The sequence below is a fragment of the Aspergillus stella-maris genome (genome assembly GCF_047715825.1).
Source record: "Aspergillus stella-maris strain CBS 113639 unplaced genomic scaffold BDV14scaffold_6, whole genome shotgun sequence".
NCBI classification, from domain to species: Eukaryota; Fungi; Ascomycota; class Eurotiomycetes; order Eurotiales; family Aspergillaceae; genus Aspergillus; species Aspergillus stella-maris.
Genome location: NW_027396800.1, coordinates 271,907 through 295,118, shown reverse-complemented (window position 1 = coordinate 295,118; position 23,212 = coordinate 271,907). Strand labels below are relative to the sequence as shown.

At 50.2% G+C, this 23,212-nt stretch overlaps 11 protein-coding genes across 11 annotated transcripts; 4 read left to right on the top strand and 7 right to left on the bottom strand.

Annotated features, from left to right (window-relative positions):
• Positions 1-544: 544 nt before the first annotated feature.
• On the bottom strand, positions 545-1,082 carry BDV14DRAFT_196394 (uncharacterized protein; the record flags this gene model as incomplete). The annotated part of the gene is made up of 2 exons (XM_073772435.1): positions 545-945; positions 1,028-1,082. 2 exons carry the CDS (start codon positions 1,080-1,082, stop codon positions 545-547), a joined length of 456 nt encoding a protein of 151 aa, XP_073632037.1.
• A 613-nt stretch (positions 1,083-1,695) lies between these two features.
• BDV14DRAFT_166242 (putative eukaryotic translation initiation factor 3 subunit EifCh) lies at positions 1,696-3,502 on the bottom strand. The gene is made up of 4 exons (XM_073767454.1): positions 3,441-3,502; positions 3,342-3,384; positions 2,817-3,286; positions 1,696-2,767 (listed from the first exon to the last, which is right to left on the bottom strand). Exons 1-4 carry the CDS (start codon positions 3,446-3,448, stop codon positions 2,188-2,190), a joined length of 1,101 nt encoding a protein of 366 aa, XP_073632036.1. The 5' UTR covers positions 3,449-3,502; the 3' UTR covers positions 1,696-2,187.
• Positions 3,503-5,081: 1,579 nt separating this feature from the next.
• Positions 5,082-6,119, top strand: BDV14DRAFT_196392 (arylformamidase; the record flags this gene model as incomplete). Its single annotated transcript, XM_073772434.1, has 2 exons — positions 5,082-5,215; positions 5,294-6,119. 2 exons carry the CDS (start codon positions 5,082-5,084, stop codon positions 6,117-6,119), a joined length of 960 nt encoding a protein of 319 aa, XP_073632035.1.
• A 318-nt stretch (positions 6,120-6,437) lies between these two features.
• Positions 6,438-7,442, bottom strand: BDV14DRAFT_196391 (casein kinase II subunit beta; the record flags this gene model as incomplete). The annotated part of the gene is made up of 2 exons (XM_073772433.1): positions 6,438-6,932; positions 6,993-7,442. 2 exons carry the CDS (start codon positions 7,440-7,442, stop codon positions 6,438-6,440), a joined length of 945 nt encoding a protein of 314 aa, XP_073632034.1.
• Positions 7,443-8,501: 1,059 nt separating this feature from the next.
• On the bottom strand, positions 8,502-9,981 carry cbhC (putative cellobiohydrolase; the record flags this gene model as incomplete). The annotated part of the gene is made up of 6 exons (XM_073770954.1): positions 8,502-8,552; positions 8,609-8,850; positions 8,901-9,158; positions 9,208-9,345; positions 9,395-9,648; positions 9,713-9,981. The coding sequence occupies 6 exons, from the start codon at positions 9,979-9,981 to the stop codon at positions 8,502-8,504; spliced, it is 1,212 nt and encodes a 403-aa protein (XP_073632033.1).
• A 1,273-nt stretch (positions 9,982-11,254) lies between these two features.
• Positions 11,255-14,435, bottom strand: BDV14DRAFT_187445 (NADP-dependent oxidoreductase domain-containing protein; the record flags this gene model as incomplete). The annotated part of the gene is made up of 5 exons (XM_073770953.1): positions 11,255-12,554; positions 13,364-13,855; positions 13,910-14,158; positions 14,212-14,340; positions 14,416-14,435. The coding sequence occupies 5 exons, from the start codon at positions 14,433-14,435 to the stop codon at positions 11,255-11,257; spliced, it is 2,190 nt and encodes a 729-aa protein (XP_073632032.1).
• Positions 14,436-14,978: 543 nt separating this feature from the next.
• On the top strand, positions 14,979-16,203 carry BDV14DRAFT_117226 (N-terminal domain of NEFA-interacting nuclear protein NIP30-domain-containing protein). Its single transcript, XM_073765808.1, has 2 exons — positions 14,979-15,370; positions 15,465-16,203. The coding sequence occupies exons 1-2, from the start codon at positions 15,205-15,207 to the stop codon at positions 16,019-16,021; spliced, it is 723 nt and encodes a 240-aa protein (XP_073632031.1). The 5' UTR covers positions 14,979-15,204; the 3' UTR covers positions 16,022-16,203.
• BDV14DRAFT_210911 (sugar porter family MFS transporter) lies at positions 16,203-18,239 on the bottom strand (the record flags this gene model as incomplete). The annotated part of the gene is made up of 7 exons (XM_073775993.1): positions 16,203-17,051; positions 17,110-17,366; positions 17,425-17,668; positions 17,719-17,910; positions 17,964-18,042; positions 18,112-18,157; positions 18,213-18,239. The coding sequence occupies 7 exons, from the start codon at positions 18,237-18,239 to the stop codon at positions 16,385-16,387; spliced, it is 1,512 nt and encodes a 503-aa protein (XP_073632030.1). The 3' UTR covers positions 16,203-16,384.
• Positions 18,240-18,517: 278 nt separating this feature from the next.
• BDV14DRAFT_166230 (alpha-N-arabinofuranosidase) lies at positions 18,518-20,914 on the top strand. Its single transcript, XM_073767453.1, has 6 exons — positions 18,518-19,196; positions 19,264-19,458; positions 19,517-19,644; positions 19,697-19,785; positions 19,838-19,937; positions 19,991-20,914. Exons 1-6 carry the CDS (start codon positions 19,090-19,092, stop codon positions 20,884-20,886), a joined length of 1,515 nt encoding a protein of 504 aa, XP_073632029.1. The 5' UTR covers positions 18,518-19,089; the 3' UTR covers positions 20,887-20,914.
• Positions 20,915-20,971: 57 nt separating this feature from the next.
• BDV14DRAFT_166229 (uncharacterized protein) lies at positions 20,972-21,495 on the bottom strand. Its single transcript, XM_073767452.1, has 2 exons — positions 21,273-21,495; positions 20,972-21,204 (listed from the first exon to the last, which is right to left on the bottom strand). Exons 1-2 carry the CDS (start codon positions 21,471-21,473, stop codon positions 21,067-21,069), a joined length of 339 nt encoding a protein of 112 aa, XP_073632028.1. The 5' UTR covers positions 21,474-21,495; the 3' UTR covers positions 20,972-21,066.
• Positions 21,496-21,663: 168 nt separating this feature from the next.
• On the top strand, positions 21,664-23,204 carry BDV14DRAFT_166227 (uncharacterized protein). The gene is made up of 2 exons (XM_073767451.1): positions 21,664-21,961; positions 22,009-23,204. Exons 1-2 carry the CDS (start codon positions 21,924-21,926, stop codon positions 23,000-23,002), a joined length of 1,032 nt encoding a protein of 343 aa, XP_073632027.1. The 5' UTR covers positions 21,664-21,923; the 3' UTR covers positions 23,003-23,204.
• The last annotated feature ends 8 nt before the right edge of the window (positions 23,205-23,212 follow it).

The window sequence follows — 23,212 nt, the reverse complement described above, 5'->3', positions numbered from 1 at the left end:
TGTAATAACTGAGCGTCTCGAAGCATCTCTAGACATGACTGGACTGCGGTATAAGTGAAGCAATCTCATCTAGCTCTCCCAGGTCCCACTACAGTTGGTCCTCTCTCAGAGGAAAAGACGGGCGCTCGGTACTTTCTCATCCCAGGACACCTCAATCTGTCCGATATCCGAGCTTAGGTATTCCCAATCTAATTCCTCAGTTGACATAGCCTTGACTTCATGAAAACGCTCGGCATTTATCCGAGATCGGCAGTAGGCGTCACCTAGATAGAGTCCGAGGACCTTTTGTACAGCTGAGACTTCGGTTGCTGAAAGGCAGTTCGTTATCATGAAAAGAACCTCGATTGGTAAACCGCTAAAACAGTTCCTTTCCACAGGTTTCCTGTGTACGATATCTGTTCGTTTCTGCCGCGATTGTTGACGAGCCTGGGATATCAGGGTCTGTATATGACCACTGACGAACGGATCTGGAAAATCGAGGAGAGGCCAACAGTCAGCTTTGAGCTCGAATCACCACAGTAGTAATCAGAATCAAGATTGTTTGTTACCTCCAGAATGAGAAATTCATGGCCCAGTTCGACATATAGAAATTCCTTTGATCTTTGCCTCCCTCTGGATCCCAATCTCTCGCAATCTTGCGCTGTATCGCTTTCGTTATGGTTCCGATGTCACCCCCGGAGATACGCCAGATCCTGTGGTTGCGGAGTACATCCCAACAGCGACTATGCACAATGTACCCGATAAGTATGTTATCTGGGGTCTTTTTCCTCACATCGGCGACGAATGCCGTTGCCAAGAGGGTCGGGTCCGCATCGGCTCTATCAGGTCGAACGACGCCTGAATCTTGATCCCAAGGAACCTGGAGGCTGTGGTAATTGGCGTCTAGGGGAGAGAAAAACGCCATTCCGGAAACTTTGTGGATACCCTTTTGGGGTTGACTCAGAACTGTTCGTCTTTGTTAGAACCATTAACCAAAACCAAAACCAGCATTGGATACCTGTCACCATGCCAGTTGGCGCTCACTTACTCATTCTGTAGTAAGAGCCCCAGACTTTGTCCTGCCAGAGCCGCTTATCCGACATTTTCTCTTCACCCCTGTATAAGCCCAACTCGAGTCTAGGTGCCGTGGAACGCTGCCAATAAAACAAAGTTGAGGAGCAAATGTGGCATTTCGCTTTCGTTTGGCCTATGAATTGGTCATACCTGTTCTCCTGGGAGCCTGCTTTTTCTTCCAACTCATCCAGCCTCGCTCTTTCGTTCCTTGCGTCCTTGACCTGATGTTTGATAGAGTCCGCGCTGTCCGCAATTGTTTCCATTCTCTTCTGTATGTCGAATAGTATTCTCTTTGTCATCTTGTTCATCGTGTGATCCGTGAATCTTTTGCTCATCACGTCAAGATGCTCCTCCAGTTCACCCATTCTCCTATCGAGCGCGTCCATCTCGATGTTTCGTTCGTCCATCGCCGTCTACCGTCAGGACAATACCAGATATCAGGCTTGATAAGATGGTCGATCGCCACGTTCGGGATAGGGAGTGACATATGGGAGTCATATATCTTGTAATGATGCTGCGGCTTTTCTTGCTTTGGCGGGTGAAGCAGGCCCTTATATATGGAAATTAGGAAATTACCACCTGATAAAGTTCCAGGAAAATCAAAACAGCGTAAATTCGCACTATGGCCGCGGACTTTGTATTCCGAGCCTTTCAGCGTATGGATTGCAAGACCGGTGACATCGTATCATCGGGACATGAAGAGAGGGCAATTTGGGTACGCCCAATAGCTTGAAGCCTATAAACTTGTCCGATGGAAATAGGTAACTGAGAAGAGACGAGAGGGAACTAGGATCCGAAGGTGCATCACGGCCTATCTGTCACGTGTGAGAGACTCCTTTGAAGCAGAAAGATCGGATTATGGAGAAAAAAGAAAAACACACTACAGGAACGCAGGAACTACTAATAAAGTGAGCATTCAAGTCATGTAGATAGCATCTCTAGCATACCCCGTAACTCTATCGTCACTGGAATAAACACAAGGGACATATTAACAGTTCAGTCAATCAGTCAGTCAGTCAGTCAGTACAAAATTTTCCCTCCTTACGCCGTAAGGTCATGCATGAATACCAAATCCCATCCGTCCCCATCTCATCTCATAAAATCCAGTATAGGTAGGTAGGTGAAATTGAAAGCTTATTTGGCAATCTCGCCGGGAAGCAAGTTGCCCTTGACGGCGAACATCTTGCCCGTCGTGGAGGAGACAAAGCTGTCGATCTGGCGTGCGTACTGCTCGACCTGGCGGCTGTTGAGCATGCTGTCGAGACGGCTGGGCTCCTGGGGCAGCTTGAAGAGGCGCTGCCACTCGTCCTCGGGAAGAGCGGGCTGCTTGAGGGTTGCGCGGGTGGCATTCTCGGCCTTGCGCTTGGTTTGCCAGGCTGTGATCTTGGCTTGCTCGCGGGCGAGCGAGCGCTGGTAGTACTGGAAGTTGCTGGTCTCGGTGTGGTGGGTCTCGATGCTGTCGAGGAGGAGGTCGCAGTTCTTCTCGAGGAAGGGGTCGATGCTAAGGGAGAGGTTGTCGAAGTTGGGCGCCAGAACGGGCTGCTTGGCGAATGGTGAGGACTCCAGCGTGGCGAGAGAGGCGGGGAGGTCAGTAGGGGCGGACTGAGCCTGGTTCTGGAGCTGGTGGAGGAAGGAGGTGATCAGGTGGGAGTTGTGAATCTCGACAGGGAGTTCGACCAGGATGTCCTGGTACTTGAGGTTGGACTTTTGCAGCCTACAAAGGTTAACTAAATCCCGCCATAAACCCGGAAGCATAAACATACTCGTCAGAGGTGAACTTGTTGTCCTTGAAAGCAGCCATGAACTTGGGCGAGAGACGGAAAGCCCTCAAGCTCAGGCTTCCCTGAGCGCTGCGACTGGCATCGTGGACGAGCGCGACTGTCCTCTCGTTCATCTCCTTCTGGTAGAAGAACTGGTTCTCGATAACGTTCATGTTGACAAAGTTGCCCATGTTGGCGCTCGTGTACCATCCAACATTGTTGGCATCGACGTTGACTTCCCGGAGCATGCGGATCATCTCGGCCTGGTAGGCAGTGTTGGCCTTCGCACGGGGGGCGGCAGCGGCAGGATTGGGCGCAGCATTGTCAAAGTGCGACTCTGGGGGGACCTCGACGACCGGGAAAGGGAAGGTGTTTGTGATTTCGAGAACACCGCCGACGTCCATACCAACGATCGAACCGGTCGCAGTCGTAGGGAAAGCCTGGGAGCAGTGCTTGATGATTTTCATGACAACCTAGCCGGCATGAGTTTCTTCAAATAAAGCGGGGAATTTGACGGAGTTTTCGTACCAGGGCCTCGACCTTGACGGCCGTGAGGGGGGCGACTTCTTTCCTGTGCGAACATTAGTATCTCTTAGTGAGTATATTCAAAGGTCAAAGAGGACTTACTCCGCCATATTGAATGATGCAGCTGGGGTATTGACTTGGCTGGCGACAGTGAGAGTTGCAGCCGACGGTTTGTGTGGATGAATCGAACATTTTCCACCGCCTCCACTCAATGGGGTTAGCGCGCCAAGATATCGGGGCCTCCATCCGATTGCCTTTTTGGGCTGCACTAGTAGAAGAACATACCTCCTTAAGGTTGTTCCTATTGCTTTTGTTCTATCTGGACTAACTACAATGATAAGGTATCGTGCTGGCGTGACTGTCTCACGTTTATCACAAGTTGGCAAGCTGTCTTGCCCTGTCTCGTTCAGATCCTACACCGGATCCTGGTTCAGAACCTCCGCTGGATATCCCTCTGAATCCCTATCTGGACGTAGCGGAGGCGGTATTGCCCAACCTGCCCACATCACTTCCCGTTGGAGTGTGGTCCATGCCGGCTTCAGCGAGAGCCAGCTTATGGTCGTCCTTCAATCCACGCAACAGTGATGTGTCAACAGCCAACACAGGATCCAACAAGGGCAAATCCTGGAAACACAACGAGGGGCAGTCTGCATTATCCAAGCGATGTTAGGATCGGGAAGTATGAAGTTTTCGTCGGTCTGGATAGAAGCATCCACCATTCCCGGAGGATTTCCATCACCTTCCCCTGTTCAGATAATCGCATATATTGCCACATAGGACTCCGACAAGCCCTCCTAGCTTTGCGTGGAAGGGCCAGGGTCGTCTGGAGCTGGAGCATCTTTTTGATGTTGTTTGTAGCTCGACTTGAACCCTCTGGTGGTTCTGCACCTTCTTCGACCTCGCTTACCGGCCATGCTCGTATTAACAATACAGGCTGGATGTTATACCGATAAGTAAGTATAAAGTAAACGATTAAGTTGCGTCTCGTGAGCTAGAGAATCAATGGAAGTGATGTCGATGCCAGGACAATTGAACCGCAAGTCGGGCAGGTGCGAGTTTGTAACGCGGAGTGGACTACGTTGGCTGCTTCCTATTTTGGCCACGCAGACATACTTCTAAGTGTGAAAGATATGCAAACGTCAATATAATGAGATTTCAGCAAATATGCACTAAGCTGATACTTGTGACTCAGTTGTGTCCTCCTTGTTTGTATCAGCCTCATAGACATAGATGAAAGTGCTCTGAACCAGATCTAGGCCTTGCCCATTTACACCTCAAAAGGTAGAGAGCCGATTTATATTATCATCTAATGCCTTTTATCTAAAAGCTCATTGTTTGAAATTGTCTGTTCTGGCAGCCACCCGCTATTGTCAAGTCCAGAAAACGATAGCCCTAACGGCCTACAACCTACAAGCATAGTAGGTGCTAATGTAGCCCTGGATCTTTAAACTACCAATACCAGTCAACTATAAACACTTAATTCACATTCGTCCCAATCGTACTATAAACAATTAACCGGCATCCACCGAATTACCGACTACACCAAGCCCTAGCAATCAACTATCAACAATCAATCAAGATAAGATACGGCCGGCCCAGCATCCGTCCCCACCTCTTCTATAAACTTCTCCAACTGACTTTCTCCTCTTTTCCTGTCCCAGTTACCTCATAGCCTGATTGTCGTCATATTTTCGCACGAGACATAATCTCTACCTAGACCAACACAATCAACAACAAACAACAATGTCCCTAGAAACATTCGCATACGGCTCTCACGATCTCCAAACCGTCACTGTTGCTCGACTTCCGCCGTACCCCGCATCTGCGCCGCTGCATCATACGAATACAGATGATGAAAGGAATGGGTTTTGGGTTGTGTATGCTTCCTTCCAATCCATACCTTCTCTCTAACTTTTCATTATATTCGAGTTATGCTGATACTAATATACCCATAGCTTAATCCACGGCGGCGCCTGGCGCGACCCAACCCAAACAAGCACAAGCTACCTAACCCCCTCCCTCCCCCTCCTCTCCTCAACACAATCCCAATCCGAAACACATACGCAAACACCCACACAAGAACAACCCAACCCGCTTAAACCAGCACATATCTCTGGGTTAGCATCAATATCGTACCGTCTCTCTCCGCACCCATCGCATCCGCAAGACGTAAAGGGTACACTGCCCTCTCATCTGCGCGTTGCGAAACATCCGGATCATCTAGATGATATTCAAAGCGCTTTGAAGTTTCTGCAGGAGAAGTTCAGGTTTGGGGGGAGGTATATTCTTGTCGGACATAGTTGTGGTGCGACGTTGGCTTTTGAGATTGTGATGCCCTCGCTTTTGAATAACAATGCGGGTACTTCGTGTGTTCCGCCGCTTGCGATTTTGGGTATGGCGGGGATATACGACCTGCGCACCCTGCGAGACAAAAACAAGTCTATCTCCGCATACCAGGAATTCATATCTGGTGCATTTGGTGAAGACGAGGAAGTATGGGACGCTGTATCACCTGCTGTTGTGAAAGGCGAAAAGGGCGTACAGGGGTGGAACGAGGGAAAGGTCGTTGTTCTCGCGCATTCAAAAAGCGATGAGCTTTGTAATATTGAGCAGAGTAAGAGTATGCAAGCGTTCTTGCAAGAAGGTTGGACGAAGGGTGAAGGGAGGGAGGTGCAGTTTTTGCCTATTGGGGGGAAGCATGATGAGGCGTGGGAGAAGGGGGTTGAGCTTGCGAGGGGGATCTTGTACACGCTTGAGCGGTTGCAGAATTTAGGTGTTTGATTAGGAGCCAGATGTACTGATTGAAATGTGATGTATGCATACCAGGAGTTAGGTAGATATCATTGATTTCGTTATGTCCCATGTCATGAACAGTAGGTATCATGAAGATAGTACACATTAGAAGAAAAGAAAATAGACCGGCCATTTTCAAGCTTCAACTCCCCCATATGATCGTAATATACTCGCACAAAATAGGAAATAAAAAGGAGAAAACCATACGCCTGATGCTTTGGGTGCCAACCACCGAAACAGAATGAGATAAGTTCAGGGAGATAAGTATCCGCCCCGAAAGATGCAGCTTTGAATAGAAATCATAACTCAATTGCCAATGTCCATGCGGCCCGACGCAGCGTCGCCTGGAACCCTCGCTGACTTGGACTCGGTCAACTCTACGTCGTCATCATCATCTTCCAACTCGTCATCCTCGTCGTCTTCAAGATACTTCACTTCCACTCCGGCCTCACCAAGACGGGCCCTGGTTTCTTCACGGTAACGATCTTGCCAGCGTGCAAGGGCGGCACTGGCGTGGACACGGAATCCGTAGATGCGAGGCTCATAGCGACGAATGCTCTTCTCTGGCATGAGTGTAGGGTAGACCTGGAAAAGCATGCTGGTGAAGGATGTCCCGAAATAGGCGCCATCAATCGAAGCATGTCTGGACGATTTGGGGTTGTAGATATCCTCGCACTTGGAGCAATAGAGGCGGACGGTACTCTGGTTGGGATTGTCGTTCTGACCGGTTGGAAGGAGAGGATGGCCTTCGCACATCACGCGAGGGCACTTTCCAAAATCGCCTTTCTTGTACTTGTCGACCTATCAACCGATATATCAGTAACTGTCCGGACTTTTTCGAAAACGGGAGTCTCTGCGCACCATTTTCGCGAGACCACGGGTCGTCACAATGTACCGCGCATGAACCAGACCGTACAAGTGACGCGCCGACTTCTCAATCTGTTCGCGAAGATCGTCGTCTGCATCGAGGTCGAATACGTCCGTCACCAGATCCAACGCATATTGGTAGTAAGGAACCTCGGTGTTCAAGCCGGTAAGGTTGAAGCGGTCGGTCAGGTATTCTTCGTCGATTTCGCAAAAGTACTCGTTTCCGCGGGAAGAGATGAACTGTGAGCGCCAGTTAGGCTTCGGTCTTGGAAGTAATATGCGATATGGATAGCGCTCTCGCAAAGATCGCATTCCAGGGCCGGGGTCGGAGAGCGAGTCGCCTGAATGAGACTGCGACAGCTCTGACCCTGAGAAAAGCGAACGCAAGGAAGGTCCAGGATCAGACAGTGAGTCTATATCAGAGTATGAAGTAGGAATTGCCATCTTGTCTTGACAGGAAAGCTGATGCTATCTGAAGAGGAAGAAAGGCAGATGTTGAGGAGTCACAGAAGGCGGTTCCGTCATAGAGCTCAAGGCTGCGACGCAAACATTGAAACCTTCTCACAACATTCCAACGCTCCCAAGCAAGCAGCCAGTGCCTTATTCCATCACCAAGTTGTACCTTCCTCGCCTTTCGCACCCCACAATCCAATATCAAAAAAAAAGTGCCAAGGACTTACCCAGTCTCTCCAGTAGCTAGTGTAGTCGCTGTCAGTCTCGCTGTTGAAATCTTCCATCATCTTGGCGTTTATATGTCGACCGCGGCGAGTTGTCTGTCTCAAGGTTCGATATTTCGAGGCTTGCCTGGAACGGTTGTTGGTAAGACTGCCTAAGAGAATTCAAGCGCAGGATTGTCCCCGAAAATGTGCAGTGGACTCGGTCTTTAAATCATCTACCACCAGGTCTCAAGGTAAGTGTTCACAATGGCAAGAAAGGCTCCAGGTCAGCAGATTCAACAAGTGTGTGTTTTCACCATTCTCTCTGCGGCTGTTATCAGAGATCAGCTGCTTGTGGATTAGCGCGGGGTTGGCGGTCCTGAATGTCGAATGCTACCTCACCGCCTTCCTAATCCAAGGCACTGGGCCAGACTCAGCAGCCATGTGATGCCCATCATTTCTTGTCGAACTTCGCCACGTCCGTAATATTTGGTACACCACCCGAAATATATGAAGGTCTGATTCATTCGATCTAGCTACGATACTGCACCAAATACAGTCGAAATAGGGGTAAGCTAACTAACCAGAATAGGAAATAGAAAAGATATAGGTAATGACCGAGCAAGCGCTGACTAATAGTAAGTTCGGCGTTGAAGCAGAATACTAGCGGTCAATTAAGGTCGACATTTCTCTACTTCTCTGGCTTTCAAGACTCAAGTGCTTACAAGGGACATACAGCAAGCGAAAGAATGGCATCCAGAATCAGATATATACAATCTCAACAGAAGACTAGGGCTGAGAATTCTCAACTATGTACAAGCCTCAACAAACAACTTCCATCGGCTCTTTAACTACCAAGAACAGGGTTGGCATTCGTAACCAGCTGCTCGAAATAGGCCTAGAGTTGCGACATTAGCAGTTGGTCAGGGGGTGGTTGAGTTTATTAGAGCTTACCTGGAACCAAGTGCCAGCCTCGGGAGCTGGTTGAAGAGCAGCCGTAGCACCGCAATGAGCATCATAGCGCTCAGCAGAAGTGTCAGAAGTGCCGTCACTTTCACCACCAGGCTTGATCCAGACGAAGGAATCGACCAACTCATTGCCGGTGTCTGTGGTGGGGCGAACACCAAATCCAGTGCCCTTGGAGTTGCACCAGTCACCCCATTCAATCTGGCCGGTAGGCTGCTTGCCGTTGCGTCCTGGAAGTTCAATTAGTCTCATCCGGGTGAGCTACGGTGGTTTTGCATACCAGTATCAACGATGAAGTGTGCATCCCATCCTGCAGCTGACAGCTGAGGGGCAAAGTTGTTGATGTAGCTCTGCTCGTCGCAGACATTGTTCTGCGCGGTGTACGAAGGGCAGACGTCGATACTAAAGGCGTTGTAGTTGGCTACGTTAGTTGCCAGACCACGGAGCGATGCTGGGGAGCCAGCGTCAGAATACACGCCAGCAAAGAGCGTGGCTGCTGGGCCGATGTTGGCGGGCCAGCCCAGCCATCCAGCGTGACCTAAAGAGCGTCAGAAGAAGCAATAATCTAGAGAAGCAAGGGCACATACCAGCATCAAGATACATCGACACATTGTCAAGGTTCAACTGAGTGATTGCGTAGTTCGTGCACTCAAGGTAAGCATCCTGCGCATTGGCACACTTCTCAACACTCAAGTTTGTCACCAGGTTGGCCAAACTGTCCGGCTCTGCAGGGTGTAAGCAATGCTCTCATGGGTAGCAGCATCATGGACAAACCAATGACGAGAATGATGTTGGTGTCAGAGTACTCGACAATGATCTCCCGAATAGCATCAATGTACTCCTTGTACAGCTCAACACCGCCCTCCGCAATGATAAGCTCGCCGTTACTGGCCAATGCAGCACAGTCACGGTCAGGAAGGTTATAAACGACAAAGATACCAGCAATTGGGGGTGAAGCGCCAGCTTCATTCTGCGCTCTGATATCGGCTAGGTACTCGCTCATGGTTGGGACCTTGGACGTCTTGTCCCTGTTTAGCTCATCATCAGCACAAGTCTTTGAGGTGAACACAGCTCAAATCAGAACAGCCTTACAGCCAATGAAACGACGGAATCTCAGCGGCATGAGTTGCCTGCTCGGCCAGGGATCCAGTCATAGATGGAACAGCCAAGCTCATGACCTCAGAGCTGTAGTACGGGTTTGCATAGAGCTGGTATCCCTCGAAGGGGTTGCCTGTTGCTTGGATAGAGACAACGCCGGAGCTGGTTGGTGTTGGTGTAGGTGTAGGCGTGCTTGCAGCCTGAGGGAGAGCGTTTACACCCATGGCACCGAGGAGGGGTGTCAGGGCCAGGAGGGCCTTCATACTGACGGATTGCATAGCGAGGATGACTCGATAGAATATGTCTTGCTATTCTTCTTTTGAAGAGTGGTTGTCTGACTCCTTGCGTCGATGAGAGACATTATATAGCCTCACTCTACTCCATCTTTCCATGCCCTCCGCACAACGCGCTCCGCTACAAAAGAGTCAAGGAACATTGAGCGGAGGTAAAGTTGACACTCTGGCTAAACTGTCGGCGCATGCATTGGTCAATGATTCTCAAAGGTCTGGGGTATGCAAGTAATAGCTCGGCGGCAGAGACATGGTACCTGAGGTAGGGCTGTTTCGTCCCTGGCGTTAGCCTAGACGGGATCAACCCTCCGTAGCAGAAAAGGCACCGGGGTAGCTGATCGTCATAATCTCGAAGTTTGAGGCAGACGACGAACATCTCGTTGGACGTTCTGGTCGCGGAGTCCTCGAAGATCAAACAGACTGTGTAGAGTTGAACCAGCTGATTAATTTCGCACTCGAGGCAGATGCCTCGTTGGCCCTCTCAGCATTGGAAGCCATGTTGTTGACCTAACGAAATGCAAGGAACCGGACCAAAGCACATGCATGCCACCCTCTCAACCCCGGATTTTCGCGGGGCCTGACCCTGACGAAACCATATGGGGAGTCGGTCCGTGTCCCGGGTGAAGAAGCCCCTGCGTTTCATCTATACAGCCACTGGCTTGCATACCCCAACTCCAAAACACCTTTCCTTAAAGGACTGCCGTCCATTCCGCGACCTATCTAATTAGGTACTCAGAATAGACAGCCAGGTCTCTGTCCATCTACGTCAGTATGCAGCCTTATTGTATCATCGCTTGAGCTGTAGAACTGAGCTGAGCCTAGTTTGGGTCATCCTGCTTTGACCAAGGCCCTTTCGATACTACAGTACTACCACACAAAGGAACTTGAACACTTACTTCATGGGACAAGGACAGAGGCGCTCCTTCCCTTGTATGTAACATGCTCACCTCTGTTGCACCTTACCCATTGTAACCAAAACGGATACGACATGAGATAAGGAAGGCGCAACGGTTGCCTGGCAGGATGTTTGGGAAGGTGCGATGGGTGGCCATGGACTGCTGGGTGCGCTATGCGGCGATGAGGGTTATTTCCGGTACTACGCACTAACTACACATGGCACTTCCGTCCGATCTTGAATATTTGAAATATGATCAATGTAATTGGTATGTTTAATGCCTATTCAACAATATGTAAACAAAAGAAAACGACTGTTCAAGTCTGATATCATAATAAACCCAAAAACAAACTAACGCAAAGCAGGCGCTTGATCACATTCCGCGATGAACTTACGGATGCCATCAGAACCCTCGTACCCTGATGTACTCGCCGGGAACCCATAGCTCGTCTCGTCGGGAAAGAACGCGCGATCACCCAGCTCGCTAACACCAATGCTTGAGTAGCCCGAGGGGGGCTTGGCCCAGGGGTTTGAGCCAAACATCGTCATGTCGTCGAAGCTGAGCTCGTTTGGCGACTTCTTGGGGTATCCAGAAGTCTGTGTTCCGTCTTCGGCCGACAGCATGGCCTGCCAATCGACTTCGTCTCGTTGTGACTTCACGGGTTCGTGGAAGAAGAAGTCATCTGTGTCGGAGGATGGGGCGATGCTGGGTGCAAAGGGAAACAGGAGGGCGAGTTCGGCGCCTGTGCGAAGATCAAAATCTTCGTCTTGTGAGATGTTGCCGCGTTGGACACCGACTTCGTCGCAGAGCCGCTCTACTGTTTCTGCGTCGCAACCTGGAAATCTGACTCTGATGGTCGATCTATCTTGAAGTGCAATCGGCATATCACCTAGTGTGGATAGTCGTTTGAGATCATTCAAGATAGCGGCCAGGTCCTTCAAGGCACGGGCAAAGTCAGCGGACAAGAAGTCCAAAAGGCCCTCCTGGTTGAGGGTCTCAGCCTCGGCACCAGTCGGGGCGAAGGCCTTCTGCAGACCGAATGCAGTGATGGTAGGGGAGATCTGGAAGTCTATGAAGGATCCAGGGGCCGCACGGGGAATGGCGGTCATCTTGCGCTCAGCCTCATCCTGGAGCGCACTCACGGCCTTGAACTTCTTGTTTCCAGTGATGGGGTCAATGCCATCGAAGCGAGCCTTCTGTCCAGAAAGGAAGAAGGCCCGGACTCCCACGGACACATTGTTTATTACCTGCGCAGGTGCAGCAGCGCCATGCGAGAAGTAACGAGCACCTCCAATGCGGCCAGCACCGATTGTGTAACCTCCGGCGGTACGACCGAGGGTCCCACCGGTAAGGTTGGGCCGGAGGGTAGAGGCGAAGGGCGCCCGGGTAGTCAGTCGACTGACGTTAGCTGCGACACGAGACGACCGGTACGCAGCTCGATCGCCCTGAACAGCGGCGTGGAGGTATGAAGCAAAGCCTCTCGCACGAGTGGAGAAGTGGCGACTGCGGGCTTGACGGATAGCAGCGGCTCGATTGATGGGCTGGCTAGGGGTAATCCGAGCATAGGCAGGCTGGACACGAAGTGGAATATACTGAGTAGGTTCAGATATCTTTGTTCGAACGGCTTTGTACGCCTTCGCATAGGCAAACCTGAGCGTTTAACCATGTCAGCCTTCATGACGGATTGCGGAGTATACAACGGGGTGGCTAATGACTCACCTAGCTGCTCTCCATAGTTTGGGGAGCAGCAGGTGCCCACTTGACGGAGGCATCCTGACAATGATAAATCACAAATTCAGTAAGAAGATGAAGACGAAAGTCTTATCCTCGAGTTAATGATAAGAAGGAGAAAGAGGAATGCCTGATGACGGAGGTGATCGTTCCATGTGGCGGTGCATGTGATCCGACGGCACGTGCCTGAAGCACGGTAGGATTCGGAAATGCATTCGCCAATGAGCTTGTAGTCTTGCTCAGAGTAGAATTGTTTCGATCCCGATGGACAGCAGCCGTTCAAAAATCATAGTTTGTTGGTACTCTGTAGGTAGGATCGTGAGGAGTAATGCGTCATTGAGCTGTTTGGCATGTCGACACGGGTACTAAAAAGGCCTGATTGTCAAAATATATACCTACAGACTCTGGCCTGCATGTTAAGGAATCTCCACATTGCCAAGGGATAAAAATCGGTATTCTATTTACCATTTGGTGTGGCTTGCGTGTAGCTGTTTCCTGATCATTGGACCCTGGTCAGGTGTTTACACATCAGAAGGTAACTTATACAGTATTCTATTCTGGTGGATCTGTGGCGTTCATCAACATGCAGGCCAGAGTCTGTACTATCCGCTGCACAGACCATGGACTGGAGACGGACTAAACTGAACGACGCTTACTTTCTTGAGTAATCCCCAGGAAAAATAGTTCATATAATTTTATGTACAAGAAATTCAATTTATATCGTTTACTCATCATCACCGAAGAAGACCTTGACGGGGAGCCAGTCATCACCGCAGACCTTGAAGCGGTCCTTCAGGTTGTCCAGCTGGTTGACCTCGTCATCGGTCAAGTCCCAGCCGTCAATCTCGAAGTTGCCGTCAATGCGCGACTTGCTGACGGACTTGGGGATAACACTCCAGCCCTTCTGCACACCCCAGACGAGCAGCACCTGCTGGGGAGTCTTGCCCTTGTTCTCAGCGATCTTGAGGAGGGTAGGGTCCTTGTAGAGAGGAGAGTTGGTGGATCCCAAGCAAGAGTATCCGGTGGAGTGGATGCCCTTGGAGGTGTTGTAGGCGACCAGCTTGGGCGAAGGGTTGTTGGGGTGAAGCTCGATCTGGTTAACAGCGGGAACGATCTTGGTGCTGGGGTCGTTAAGGAGCTTCTCCATGTTCTTGATGCCGAAGTTGGAGACACCAATGTTGCGGACCTTGCCGGTGGCGGGAAGCTTCTGCATCTCCTGCCTATACTCCAATTAGCACCGTAACTTCAGGATGGATGCATCTGTATAGACGTACCATGTCTTGATGAAGTCCCAGTCGGAAAGGTGCTTCTTCAGGTCGTTGGGGTCGGTCGAGCTGGGCCAGTGGACGAGGTAGAGGTCAACGTAGTCAAGGCCGAGGCTCTTGAGGGAGCTGTCGATTCCCTCAGGGACACGGTGGTGCCAGGGGTTGTCGAGCTTGGTGGTAACCCAGATCTCCTCACGAGGAACGCCAGAGTCACGGATACCCTGGCCGACCTCGTGCTCGTTGCCGTAGGCAAGGGCACTATCGTAGATGGTCAGATACTATTCTTGAGTGCGCGCAAAAGGAAGACTCACGTGTCAATGTGGCGGTAGCCCTTCAGGAGCGCGTTCTTGACAGCCTCGCGGACCTCATTGGGCTTGGATTGCCATGTACCAAGACCAACGGCGGGGATCTTGTCACCGGTGTTGAGGGTGTAGGTCTTCCTAGATTCAAGGAAAGAGTGTTAGCAAGTGTTTTAGAGCCAATGTAACAGCCTCAAGAAGGCCGCAATCACTTACTTAGTGTGGAGGTTGGCCATTTTGCTGGTGTGATTGTTTTAGGATATGAAAGATGAAAAGATCAAGGGGATAAAAGGCAGGAAGAAGCACAATTTAAGAGGAAGAAACTCAACCACAGCCCAGCGCGAGGACAGCATGGCAGGGCAGGTCCATCCAGAAACGGCCGAGGGGCAATGATGCCATTGGAGGGGCACCGGGGCCTCACGGTGGAGATCGCGAACCACCTCCAATTTATCCATTTATCCCGCGCCAGTCGTTGCTCTCCAATTTAACCGGAGGTTGTCAAGGTGTCCTGAAGATCGAGATACTGGGTATCTGTATGTACCCTTTTGCAGTCTTCGAACAGCGGCTATGTTGCGTCTCTGATTCTCAGGCCTCCTAGAGTGAATTTTGTAGACCGAGCCATTTTGGCTCTTGTAGCATGCAGGTGGCACTGGTGATGTTATCGGGCCGATAAGCTTTCAGCGGCGAGAGCCTCGGGGATTTGTTTCCCACCGCCTCTTTCTGCCGCATATCCACCGGAGGGAAACAGCAACATCCTCCTGATTCCTCGTGCAATTGTCCTTGAGAAGAGTGATCTATCACCTCTGCGGAGCTCCTGCTCGAATCCTACATACTGTGTCTCGATGTTGTAACGAGATCTACCTCAGCGAGAACATTCTATACGCGTCTTGCTGACGAATCGAAGCTGCAGAGCTTCTTATCCGCATCTCCACTCAAAGCATTTAGCCTATCGCAAATGCAAGAATTGGATTCTGCCCTACTTTTATCCAGGAAATAAACGACAACATGTCCTCAGGGTTCGTCTCAGGTGGGACGAACGATCAACCCCTTGAGCGTGATGATGAATGGCGCCGTGCACAGCAAGAACTCGAGGAGGAACGAAGACGAAAGGCAGAATTGGGGAAGCAAGATGGAGGAAAAAGTCTATTCGATGTTCTCCAACAGAATAAAAGTGAGTAATGACACCCTGGCGATAAGCGTTGACCCCAATATCTTTCCCAGACGCCTGGTTGACAGACTATGATGATTCTTTCGTCGACATGTAGTGGCCAAGCAGGAAGAATTCGAAGAGAAGATAAAACTAAAGAACCAATTTCGCTCCCTCGATGAAGACGAAGTTGACTTTCTCGACTCGATCATGGAGTCAACTCGAGCTCAGGAAGCCACCGTGAAGAAAGAGACTGCCGAGCAACTCGAATTATTCCGGCGGCAACGCGAAGAGGCGGAGAAAGCCAACCTGGAAGATACCACCGCAGATGTTACACCGGCGGATGAAGGCGAAGACTGGAAAATAGGCTCTCGTAAGAGACGACGAGAGAAAGGCGGTGCGCTACTTGGCCGGAAGCGAAAGTCCGTGGGGGAAGATACCACCGATGCTCGGGCCACGGAGTCGGGGTCGAATAAGAAGGCAAAGGAACACGATGAGAATAAGGATGCCAAGGGTACCGCCGCCTCATCGGCAGAGCAGAGACCCAAGCAGACAAGCGTGGATAGCAGCGCCAAAGATGTAAAGCGGAGTCCGGCTCGACAACCCGCGAAGCAGGCTGCTCCTCAACCGGCACCGTCTCTTGGCCTAGCTGCTTACAGCTCAGATTCAGAATGAAGATATCATGGGACCTTTTATTTAGCCGTTACCGGTCACTTCGATCAGACAAAATTGCGCATCTGCACCACTATTACGTTCGCGACAAGAAATGGAGGAGCTAATGATCACTGTAAGAAACTAATTCTTGCTCTCTGACGCCCGGTTGGTCTTGAAATCGTGTGTGCGCTGTTGCATTACGGCAATAGCCAGCTGAAGTCGTCTGTTAATGATGAGCTTCTCATATCCCGAAGGAGCGCGCAGTATCAATTGACACCTCCAAGAACCTATCTCCATACACATTGAAAATGTGTGATTATCTTCCTACAATACACAGTACCAACAAACATGAAACAATCTGAACGCCATAGCGAGTGTACCAGCCTACTTCTCATCATGAGTCGCATAAACGTGCTGCTTCTCTTCCTGCTCCACCACCCTGCGTTCCAAATCATGAGGGACGTAGTCTTCCTTCTTTGTGCCCGGAACAATCCAAGGAGAGTTGGAGAACAAGAAGTTCATCTCTTCCAGTGGCAACTTCTTGGTTTCCGGCAGAAGGAAGAAGAAGAACACCGCATTTGTGAAGTTGCAGATAATGAAGACAAAGTAGTAACGGTATCCAATGTCGTCCATGGCAATGGGCGTCACCTGGCCAATCATTGTATTGAAGGCATAGGACACCATGCACGCAATCGAGACACCTTTGGCACGAGTGCGAGTGTCGAAGACTTCTGCGGGAATAATCCATGACAGCGGACCACAAGTGCACGAGAAGGAGAAGTTGTACAGCCAGGTCATAATGATGAAGCCCCAGTGAGCTCCAGTGTTGTTGACCTCGGGAGGAAACTTGGCTAGCAGGATGCAGGCGACGATGAAAGTCACGCAGTTACCCAAGTTTCCGCCAATCAAAGTCCAACGACGACCAAGGCGATCAATAAACAGGATGCAGAGGAACTGAGCAACCAAGGCGATGACGGAGTTGATTGCCTGGTAACGGAGGGTTTCGTCGTCTTCGATTCCGATCTGTCCATAAATCTCGACTGAGTAGTACCTATAGGTCGCAGTCCGTTAGTATTTTAACATACTTCAGAGTATAGGACGGCACTGACTGGATGGCAGATACACCGGTCATCTGAACAGAGGCCTGAATCGCACAGCAGAGGAAAAGACGTCGGAACGATGAGCGTGACTGAAAAAGTTCCAAGTAGGACTTGGCCTCCTCCTCGTGCTCTCGGATAATGCTTTCCTGAATCTGATCGTACTCTGCACGAACCCAGGGATCGTTCTCATCGCCATAGGCGTGAAGTCTTGCCAGAGTTTTCAGGCCCAACTCGCCTTTACCATGATCGATGAGCCAACGGGGCGACTATCACATCGTTTTATGTCAGCAATGGTGACTATTTGAGATTAGGGGTTCTTCTCACCTCCGGGAAGAGCATGATCAGCAGCCCAAGGAAGACCGCTGGAACAATTTGCAGACCGAGGGGAACCTGCCACTGGGCATTGTTGTCCGGCGTGAAACCAATGTATGTTCCATACGAGATCCACGCGGCGCAAAGACTGCCAACACCCAACATGAACTGTTGCAAAGCAGTAACACGACCTCGGATATCGGGATGGCAGATCTCGGCTTGGTACAGGGGCACGATCATGGTGAGGAAACCGACACTGGAAATAGTTTAGCAACAGCGCCTGACTACGTTTGGGGAGATACTCACCCCACACCTGCGAAGAATCGACCGCTGTACAGGTAGTCAATGGTCTGGGCACCTGTCTGAAGACCACCGCCGAGACAAAAGACAATGCAGCCAATGATGATTGTCCAACGTCGTCCGAGGTAATCACCAGTAGGGCCAGCGAAGGCAGCACCGAAGAAAGCACCTGCCGTGAACATGGAGACCACCAAGCCCCTAGAGAAAGAGTTAGCTAAGCTATTTTCCATATAGCTTTCGGTAAGACCTACGTCTCCGTGGCACTTGGCTCATTGAAAGTTGAAACGAACGATCCACTGGCGATCACTTCGGCAATGACACCCAAATCATCTGCGCTCATTGAGCAAAGTCAGCGAGCCCCTAAAATTGCCAGTACAAGCCCTTGGGAGACAAACGTACATCCATATAGGAAGGAACCGAGGGAGGCGAAAACGCCGACCAGGAACTATGAGTGAAGTGAGAATGGATGCTATGATACTGTTGCAGGGGGCTGTCCATACCTGGTACCACGCAGGAGAGAGACGCATGGTGAACAGCAACTCTTGATGCCTTCCAACAATTCAAGCAGTGTGTTCCAACGACTCGAAGTCTCAACAAATTCGAAATCCGGAGAAAAAGTGCGGAGACAAGAGTAAGGAAGCAAGCAGCAGGACCCGCCTCTTTTAAAGAATCCGGGGTTGAAACTACAGGCCCGCCGCGGTGCACCGGGAATAGGACGAGCACAGGATTCGGAATTGCCTCCCAAGAATGTGGCATTGTCTCATTACTGCGAACTTGATGCCCGCCGGGTTAATCCCAGAAGGACAAAGGAATCTACGTGATACGATTCTCAAAAAGCTCGCATGAGCATGTCCCGTCGGCCGAACACCAACGGCAAGATCATGAGAGGATCCAGACTAAAAGACTTCAACTTCTGTAACGAATGAGATTCTGGACCCCGAATCCAGCAAGCGGGATGGAGCGTCAGCCGATTATGCGGAGAACCGAAAGATGCAGACTAGGGTGCTTTGCGAAAGGACCGGCTCTTGTAGCGCTTGTCGCTGATTGACGGAATATCTCACAGCTCGGTCTCGGCCCTCAACCACCAAATCAACGGCGCCAAAACGTCGCTAGTCTCTCACATCTCCGTAGGAGTTGTTTCAATCTGTTTTCTATCAGGCCGGGGTTGACCCCGCCGGGGGATTCCCTCATTCATCCTGGGCCCCTCGATAAGCCCCTCTGGCATTAATATTAGCTGCCCAGTCGCCTCGCCTAGGTCTTCGAATACTCTACAAGAGCATTTCTATATTTTAGGTTTAAATTTACCCTGCCAATCAGTATTCGACGCTCGGATTGCTTCGCCCTCAGTTTGTGGTCTAATCCGCCGTTCTAAACGCTATGACAACCTTCACCAAGATCAGCCAGCAGGATGCTCCGGGTATCTCCATACATCCAGACCGCCGGATCTCGAAAATAAACCCCAATATCTATGCCGGGTTTGCAGAGTAAGCTTTGATCCCTCGGCCTGGTAGCCAGGCTTTTAGACCGCGCTAAGCTGACGCATGCTTGTAGGCACATGGGCCGGTGTATCTATGGCGGTATCTATGATCCTGGCAACCCGCTGTCGGATGAAGACGGTTTCCGGAAGGACGTCCTTGAAGCCCTCAAGGACCTGAAGATTCCTGTTGTTCGTTACCCTGGTGGTAACTTTACCGCAACATATCACTGGACCGATGGAGTCGGTCCGAAAGATGAACGCCCCGCGAGGTATGCATATAACTTCCTCTATTTATTTGGTTTAACTATATACTAATTACTGTTGAAGGCCGGAACTTGCGTGGCTAGGCACAGAGACTAATCAGTTTGGCACTGATGAGTTCTTGAAGTGGTGCGAGGTTATTGAAACAGAGCCCTATCTCTGCCTGAACATGGGCACTGGTACACTTGACGAAGGTAATTGAGTATATCCTCTCTATATCGCTGCCTAGGTCTAACATTTTTTCAGCTTTGGGGTGGGTTGATTACTGCAATGGTACTCGTGACACCTACTATGCCAACCTTCGCCGCAAAAATGGACGGCAGGAACCATACAATGTCTGTAACTTCTTCCGACACGAGCAACTTCGTATGCTAACATAACGCTTAGGTAAAATACTGGGCCTTGGGTAACGAAGTATGGGGTCCGTGGCAGGTTGAACAGTCTACGAAGGAAGAGTACGCTCACAAGGCATACCAATGGGCAAAGGGTAAGTTTCTCAGCAATCTTGTTGAATGTCAATTGTACTAATCTGGTCAAAAGCCCTCAAACTACTCGACCCCTCAATTGAACTCATTCTCTGTGGACAAGATGGTACAGCATCCTGGGACTACTACACACTGAAGCAAACCATGCTCCCTGTCCACTCGCCCCTATCAACCAGTGCAGTCCCCCTCATCGACATGCACAGTATTCACCTCTACACTGCCTCTCCCAACCACTTGGAAAACGTTACCGCCCCCTTAGCTGCTGAGCGCGCAATTGAGATAACCTCCTCTCTTATTGACCTCGCCCGCGTTGAGAACGGCGTTCCCCCAGACCAGCTCCGTCCAACAATTTGCTTTGACGAGTGGAACGTCTGGGACCCCATTCGCGCCGAGGGCAGCAAAGGTGCCGAAGAATCTTACAACCTCTCCGATGCCCTTGCCGTAGGCATTTGGCTGAACGTTTTCGTTCGCAAGAGCAAGGACGTTGGCATGGCTTGTATCGCTCAAAGCGTGAATGTTATTTCTCCCCTCATGACAACTAAGGAGGGGATCATTAAGCAAACTACTTGGTGGCCCTTGTACCTCTTCTCAAACTACATGCGTGGCTGGACAATCAGCGCGCATGTCTCCGTCGACGCCTACGAGGGCGCGACGCTACCAAAGTGGGTGCGCAGCGTGAAGGACACGCCCTGGTTGGATGCTAGTGCGACGCTTGGGGAAGATGGCTACATCAATGTCGTCGTGGTCAATATCAGCGATGAGAGGGATATCAAAGCAAGCATTGAAGGGCCGACGGGCGAGGTCACGGTGTTTACCGTTACGGGTGAAAGTCCAGCTTCTACGAACATGAAAGGTAAGGAAGAGGTCGGACTTATTGAGAGCAAGTGGACTGCAGAGGAGTCTTATGTTTTTCCGAAGCACTCGCTTACGTTGTTGAGGTGGAAGGCTTAAACACTCTACCATCCTCTTTAATTATGGCTACAGTGTCATGGCATTACCTTACGAATATAGAATGCATATCTTTGAGACAAAGAAGTTTCAATTATTCCATTCCGTATCGTATCACATGTAAATCATTCTCAATCGTAGTCTTATCGTAACAGTGGGTGGGAGACCATCGCTCGAAGTAATCTACCCGTAGTTGACATCACGAACATTATCATTCTCGTCAAGGTGAATGTTCAGTCTGTCCTTGTTATGATCCATCGTCATGGCCTCACCAGGCTTAACGATCCGGTGGGTTTCGGGGAGGTCTTTCTTCGCGAAGGACTAGAGTAATGATATCGTTAGCAGCAGAACTAGACAAGACATGCCAGAGAAAAAAATTAGTCTCGTACAGTCGTAGCATCACCCGGTGACTCCTCAATCTTCTTCCCAACTAGCTTGTTCATCCACTCCTCCTTGAGGTTTCCAGAGTTGGTGGTGATTCCGGGAACGATGAGAGGCATTCTTGTTGTTGTTGTTGATGTGTGAAATGTTCTTCTGATGTGGTTCTGGTGTAGTCTAAGTGTTTTTCGAATATGGTATGATGGGTTCATTAGGAGATCAAGTTGAGGGCGGATGCCTGGGTGGTTTATAGATTGATGGTTGGGCCGATGACGTCGTTGCTGATATGCTTCTGGATCGGGCTTAGTGCATATCGGATCGTCAGATGTCATGATGACTAAGACCCATGTGGCTTTGGCTTCATTTGCTGTAGATATCGCTGTTAGCATGAATACTGAGTGAATTGACGTTGATTATGAGTTGGTCGTAGTCTTGTCGTACGGGTGATGAGCTATGATACCTAGACCGGAACTATGCTTGACGACCATTGTTGGGGTGTGGCTTGTCCCAGATATAGGAAGCTGCACACAGCAATGCACCTTCCTCATTATGCGGCCGTCGTCCCAAATACCAGGCGTTTGATTACTGCTTTGAAGTGACTTATCTTCAGCATGCTTCTTATCTAGGCGTTCCCTAGAACAAATGTGATTATCATTCCTTTGATGCCTTACTTTGAATCTTTCTCTTATCCGATGTCATTGTGAGCACCCACGACCGCTCTTCTGCCTTATTTACTGACTGCTGCAGTTCATCATTTAGCACTTCTATCCTTTACGACAGAAAAACTGTTCATGCAGAGAGACAAGAAGCGATCGAGACTACTGATCCCGCTCGAAATCAGTCTGGCGCATCTCACGGTCCCTACACGCAAGACCCTTCTAGATTCACACATGATGTGCATGAGGTACTCGCGAAACGAGATGTCAAGCCTGAAAATGAAACGTCTACCTCAGAGAAGCCACACAATGGGACAAGTGCAGGCAATGTGACGGCCGTACCTGTGGTCAAGGATTGGAGGTATGAGAAGGCTTCAATCGCCGCGTCGAGCATCTTCAGTGCTGTTGCACTCGCAGCGTTTGCTTTACTCGGCGTGATGATCGTTAAAAAATTCAAGGCAAGGCAAAGGCGAAAGAGGGGCGGCGACAATGATTCGCTTGACGAGGCACGGCGGAAGCGAGAGAGCTTGATGTTCAGCAAGCATGCGTCTGCCGGCTCGTATATGGTTGAAGAGCAGAAGGATGGCAAAGTCGTACGGGTTTTCTGCACAAGTCGGAATAAACCTCGCCACCATATTGTTGGTGTTCCTCTTCAGAAGATTAGCTCCGCCTTGAGCTTCAAGAAGGAAGCATCGCGTCATATGGAAGGATTGAAGGACTCTGATACCGGACGCTCTGGCTCTATCGCAAAACAACCTGTGCTCGTCTCCTCGCCGTTGCGGTCTGTCGTTTCACGAGCGGCCGTCCCCGATAACCAAATAGCCGAGTCAGCTGGTCGAGCTGAACGAGTCCAATCATGGCAGTCAATTGAGCAACCCGTGCCGATAAAACCACCATCACCACTTGTATTATCTCCGCTGGTCGAAGTCTCGCCTACACCTGCGCCGTCACCTACTATGGGCCCAGTTGATGTGGACGTGCACCAAGCCACTGAAGCCGACATCACGCCATGTAACAGTAATAGAAAGTCGCTGTTTCGCCTGCCGTCGATCACGAAGAGCATGTCTCCTCTTTTCAAATTCTGATCCCAATCCTTTTCACTTCTTTCTCTGATACAAAAGTTTGGTGCTTTTGTATGTCACGGAACAGGATATCGAGGCGATCTTCTTTTTCTTTGGACAGGCGTAACCTAGTTAGATATGAGGTCGAGCAGTGACTTCATATACTTAGATTAGACAGCCAATGGCGGGAGCAGGCACTCCAAACAATAGAAAAAGAATTGTCAAGTTTATTAA

Coding starts and splice junctions, on each gene's coding strand:
- BDV14DRAFT_166242 (XM_073767454.1), bottom strand. Junction 3,287..3,341: donor CCGTCAAGGTCGAGGCCCTG/GTACGAAAACTC, acceptor CATGCCGGCTAG/GTTGTCATGAAAATCATCAA. Junction 2,768..2,816: donor AACAAGTTCACCTCTGACGA/GTATGTTTATGC, acceptor TAACCTTTGTAG/GCTGCAAAAGTCCAACCTCA.
- BDV14DRAFT_117226 (XM_073765808.1), top strand. CDS start 15,205: ATGTCCTCAGGGTTCGTCTCAGGTGGGACGAACGATCAACCCCTTGAG. Junction 15,371..15,464: donor TGTTCTCCAACAGAATAAAA/GTGAGTAATGAC, acceptor GTCGACATGTAG/TGGCCAAGCAGGAAGAATTC.
- BDV14DRAFT_166230 (XM_073767453.1), top strand. CDS start 19,090: ATGACAACCTTCACCAAGATCAGCCAGCAGGATGCTCCGGGTATCTCC. Junction 19,786..19,837: donor GACGGCAGGAACCATACAAT/GTCTGTAACTTC, acceptor CATAACGCTTAG/GTAAAATACTGGGCCTTGGG. Junction 19,938..19,990: donor GGCATACCAATGGGCAAAGG/GTAAGTTTCTCA, acceptor TCTGGTCAAAAG/CCCTCAAACTACTCGACCCC.
- BDV14DRAFT_166229 (XM_073767452.1), bottom strand. CDS start 21,473: ATGAACCCATCATACCATATTCGAAAAACACTTAGACTACACCAGAAC. Junction 21,205..21,272: donor CACCGGGTGATGCTACGACT/GTACGAGACTAA, acceptor TCATTACTCTAG/TCCTTCGCGAAGAAAGACCT.
- BDV14DRAFT_166227 (XM_073767451.1), top strand. CDS start 21,924: ATGCCTTACTTTGAATCTTTCTCTTATCCGATGTCATT. Junction 21,962..22,008: donor TTCTCTTATCCGATGTCATT/GTGAGCACCCAC, acceptor TGACTGCTGCAG/TTCATCATTTAGCACTTCTA.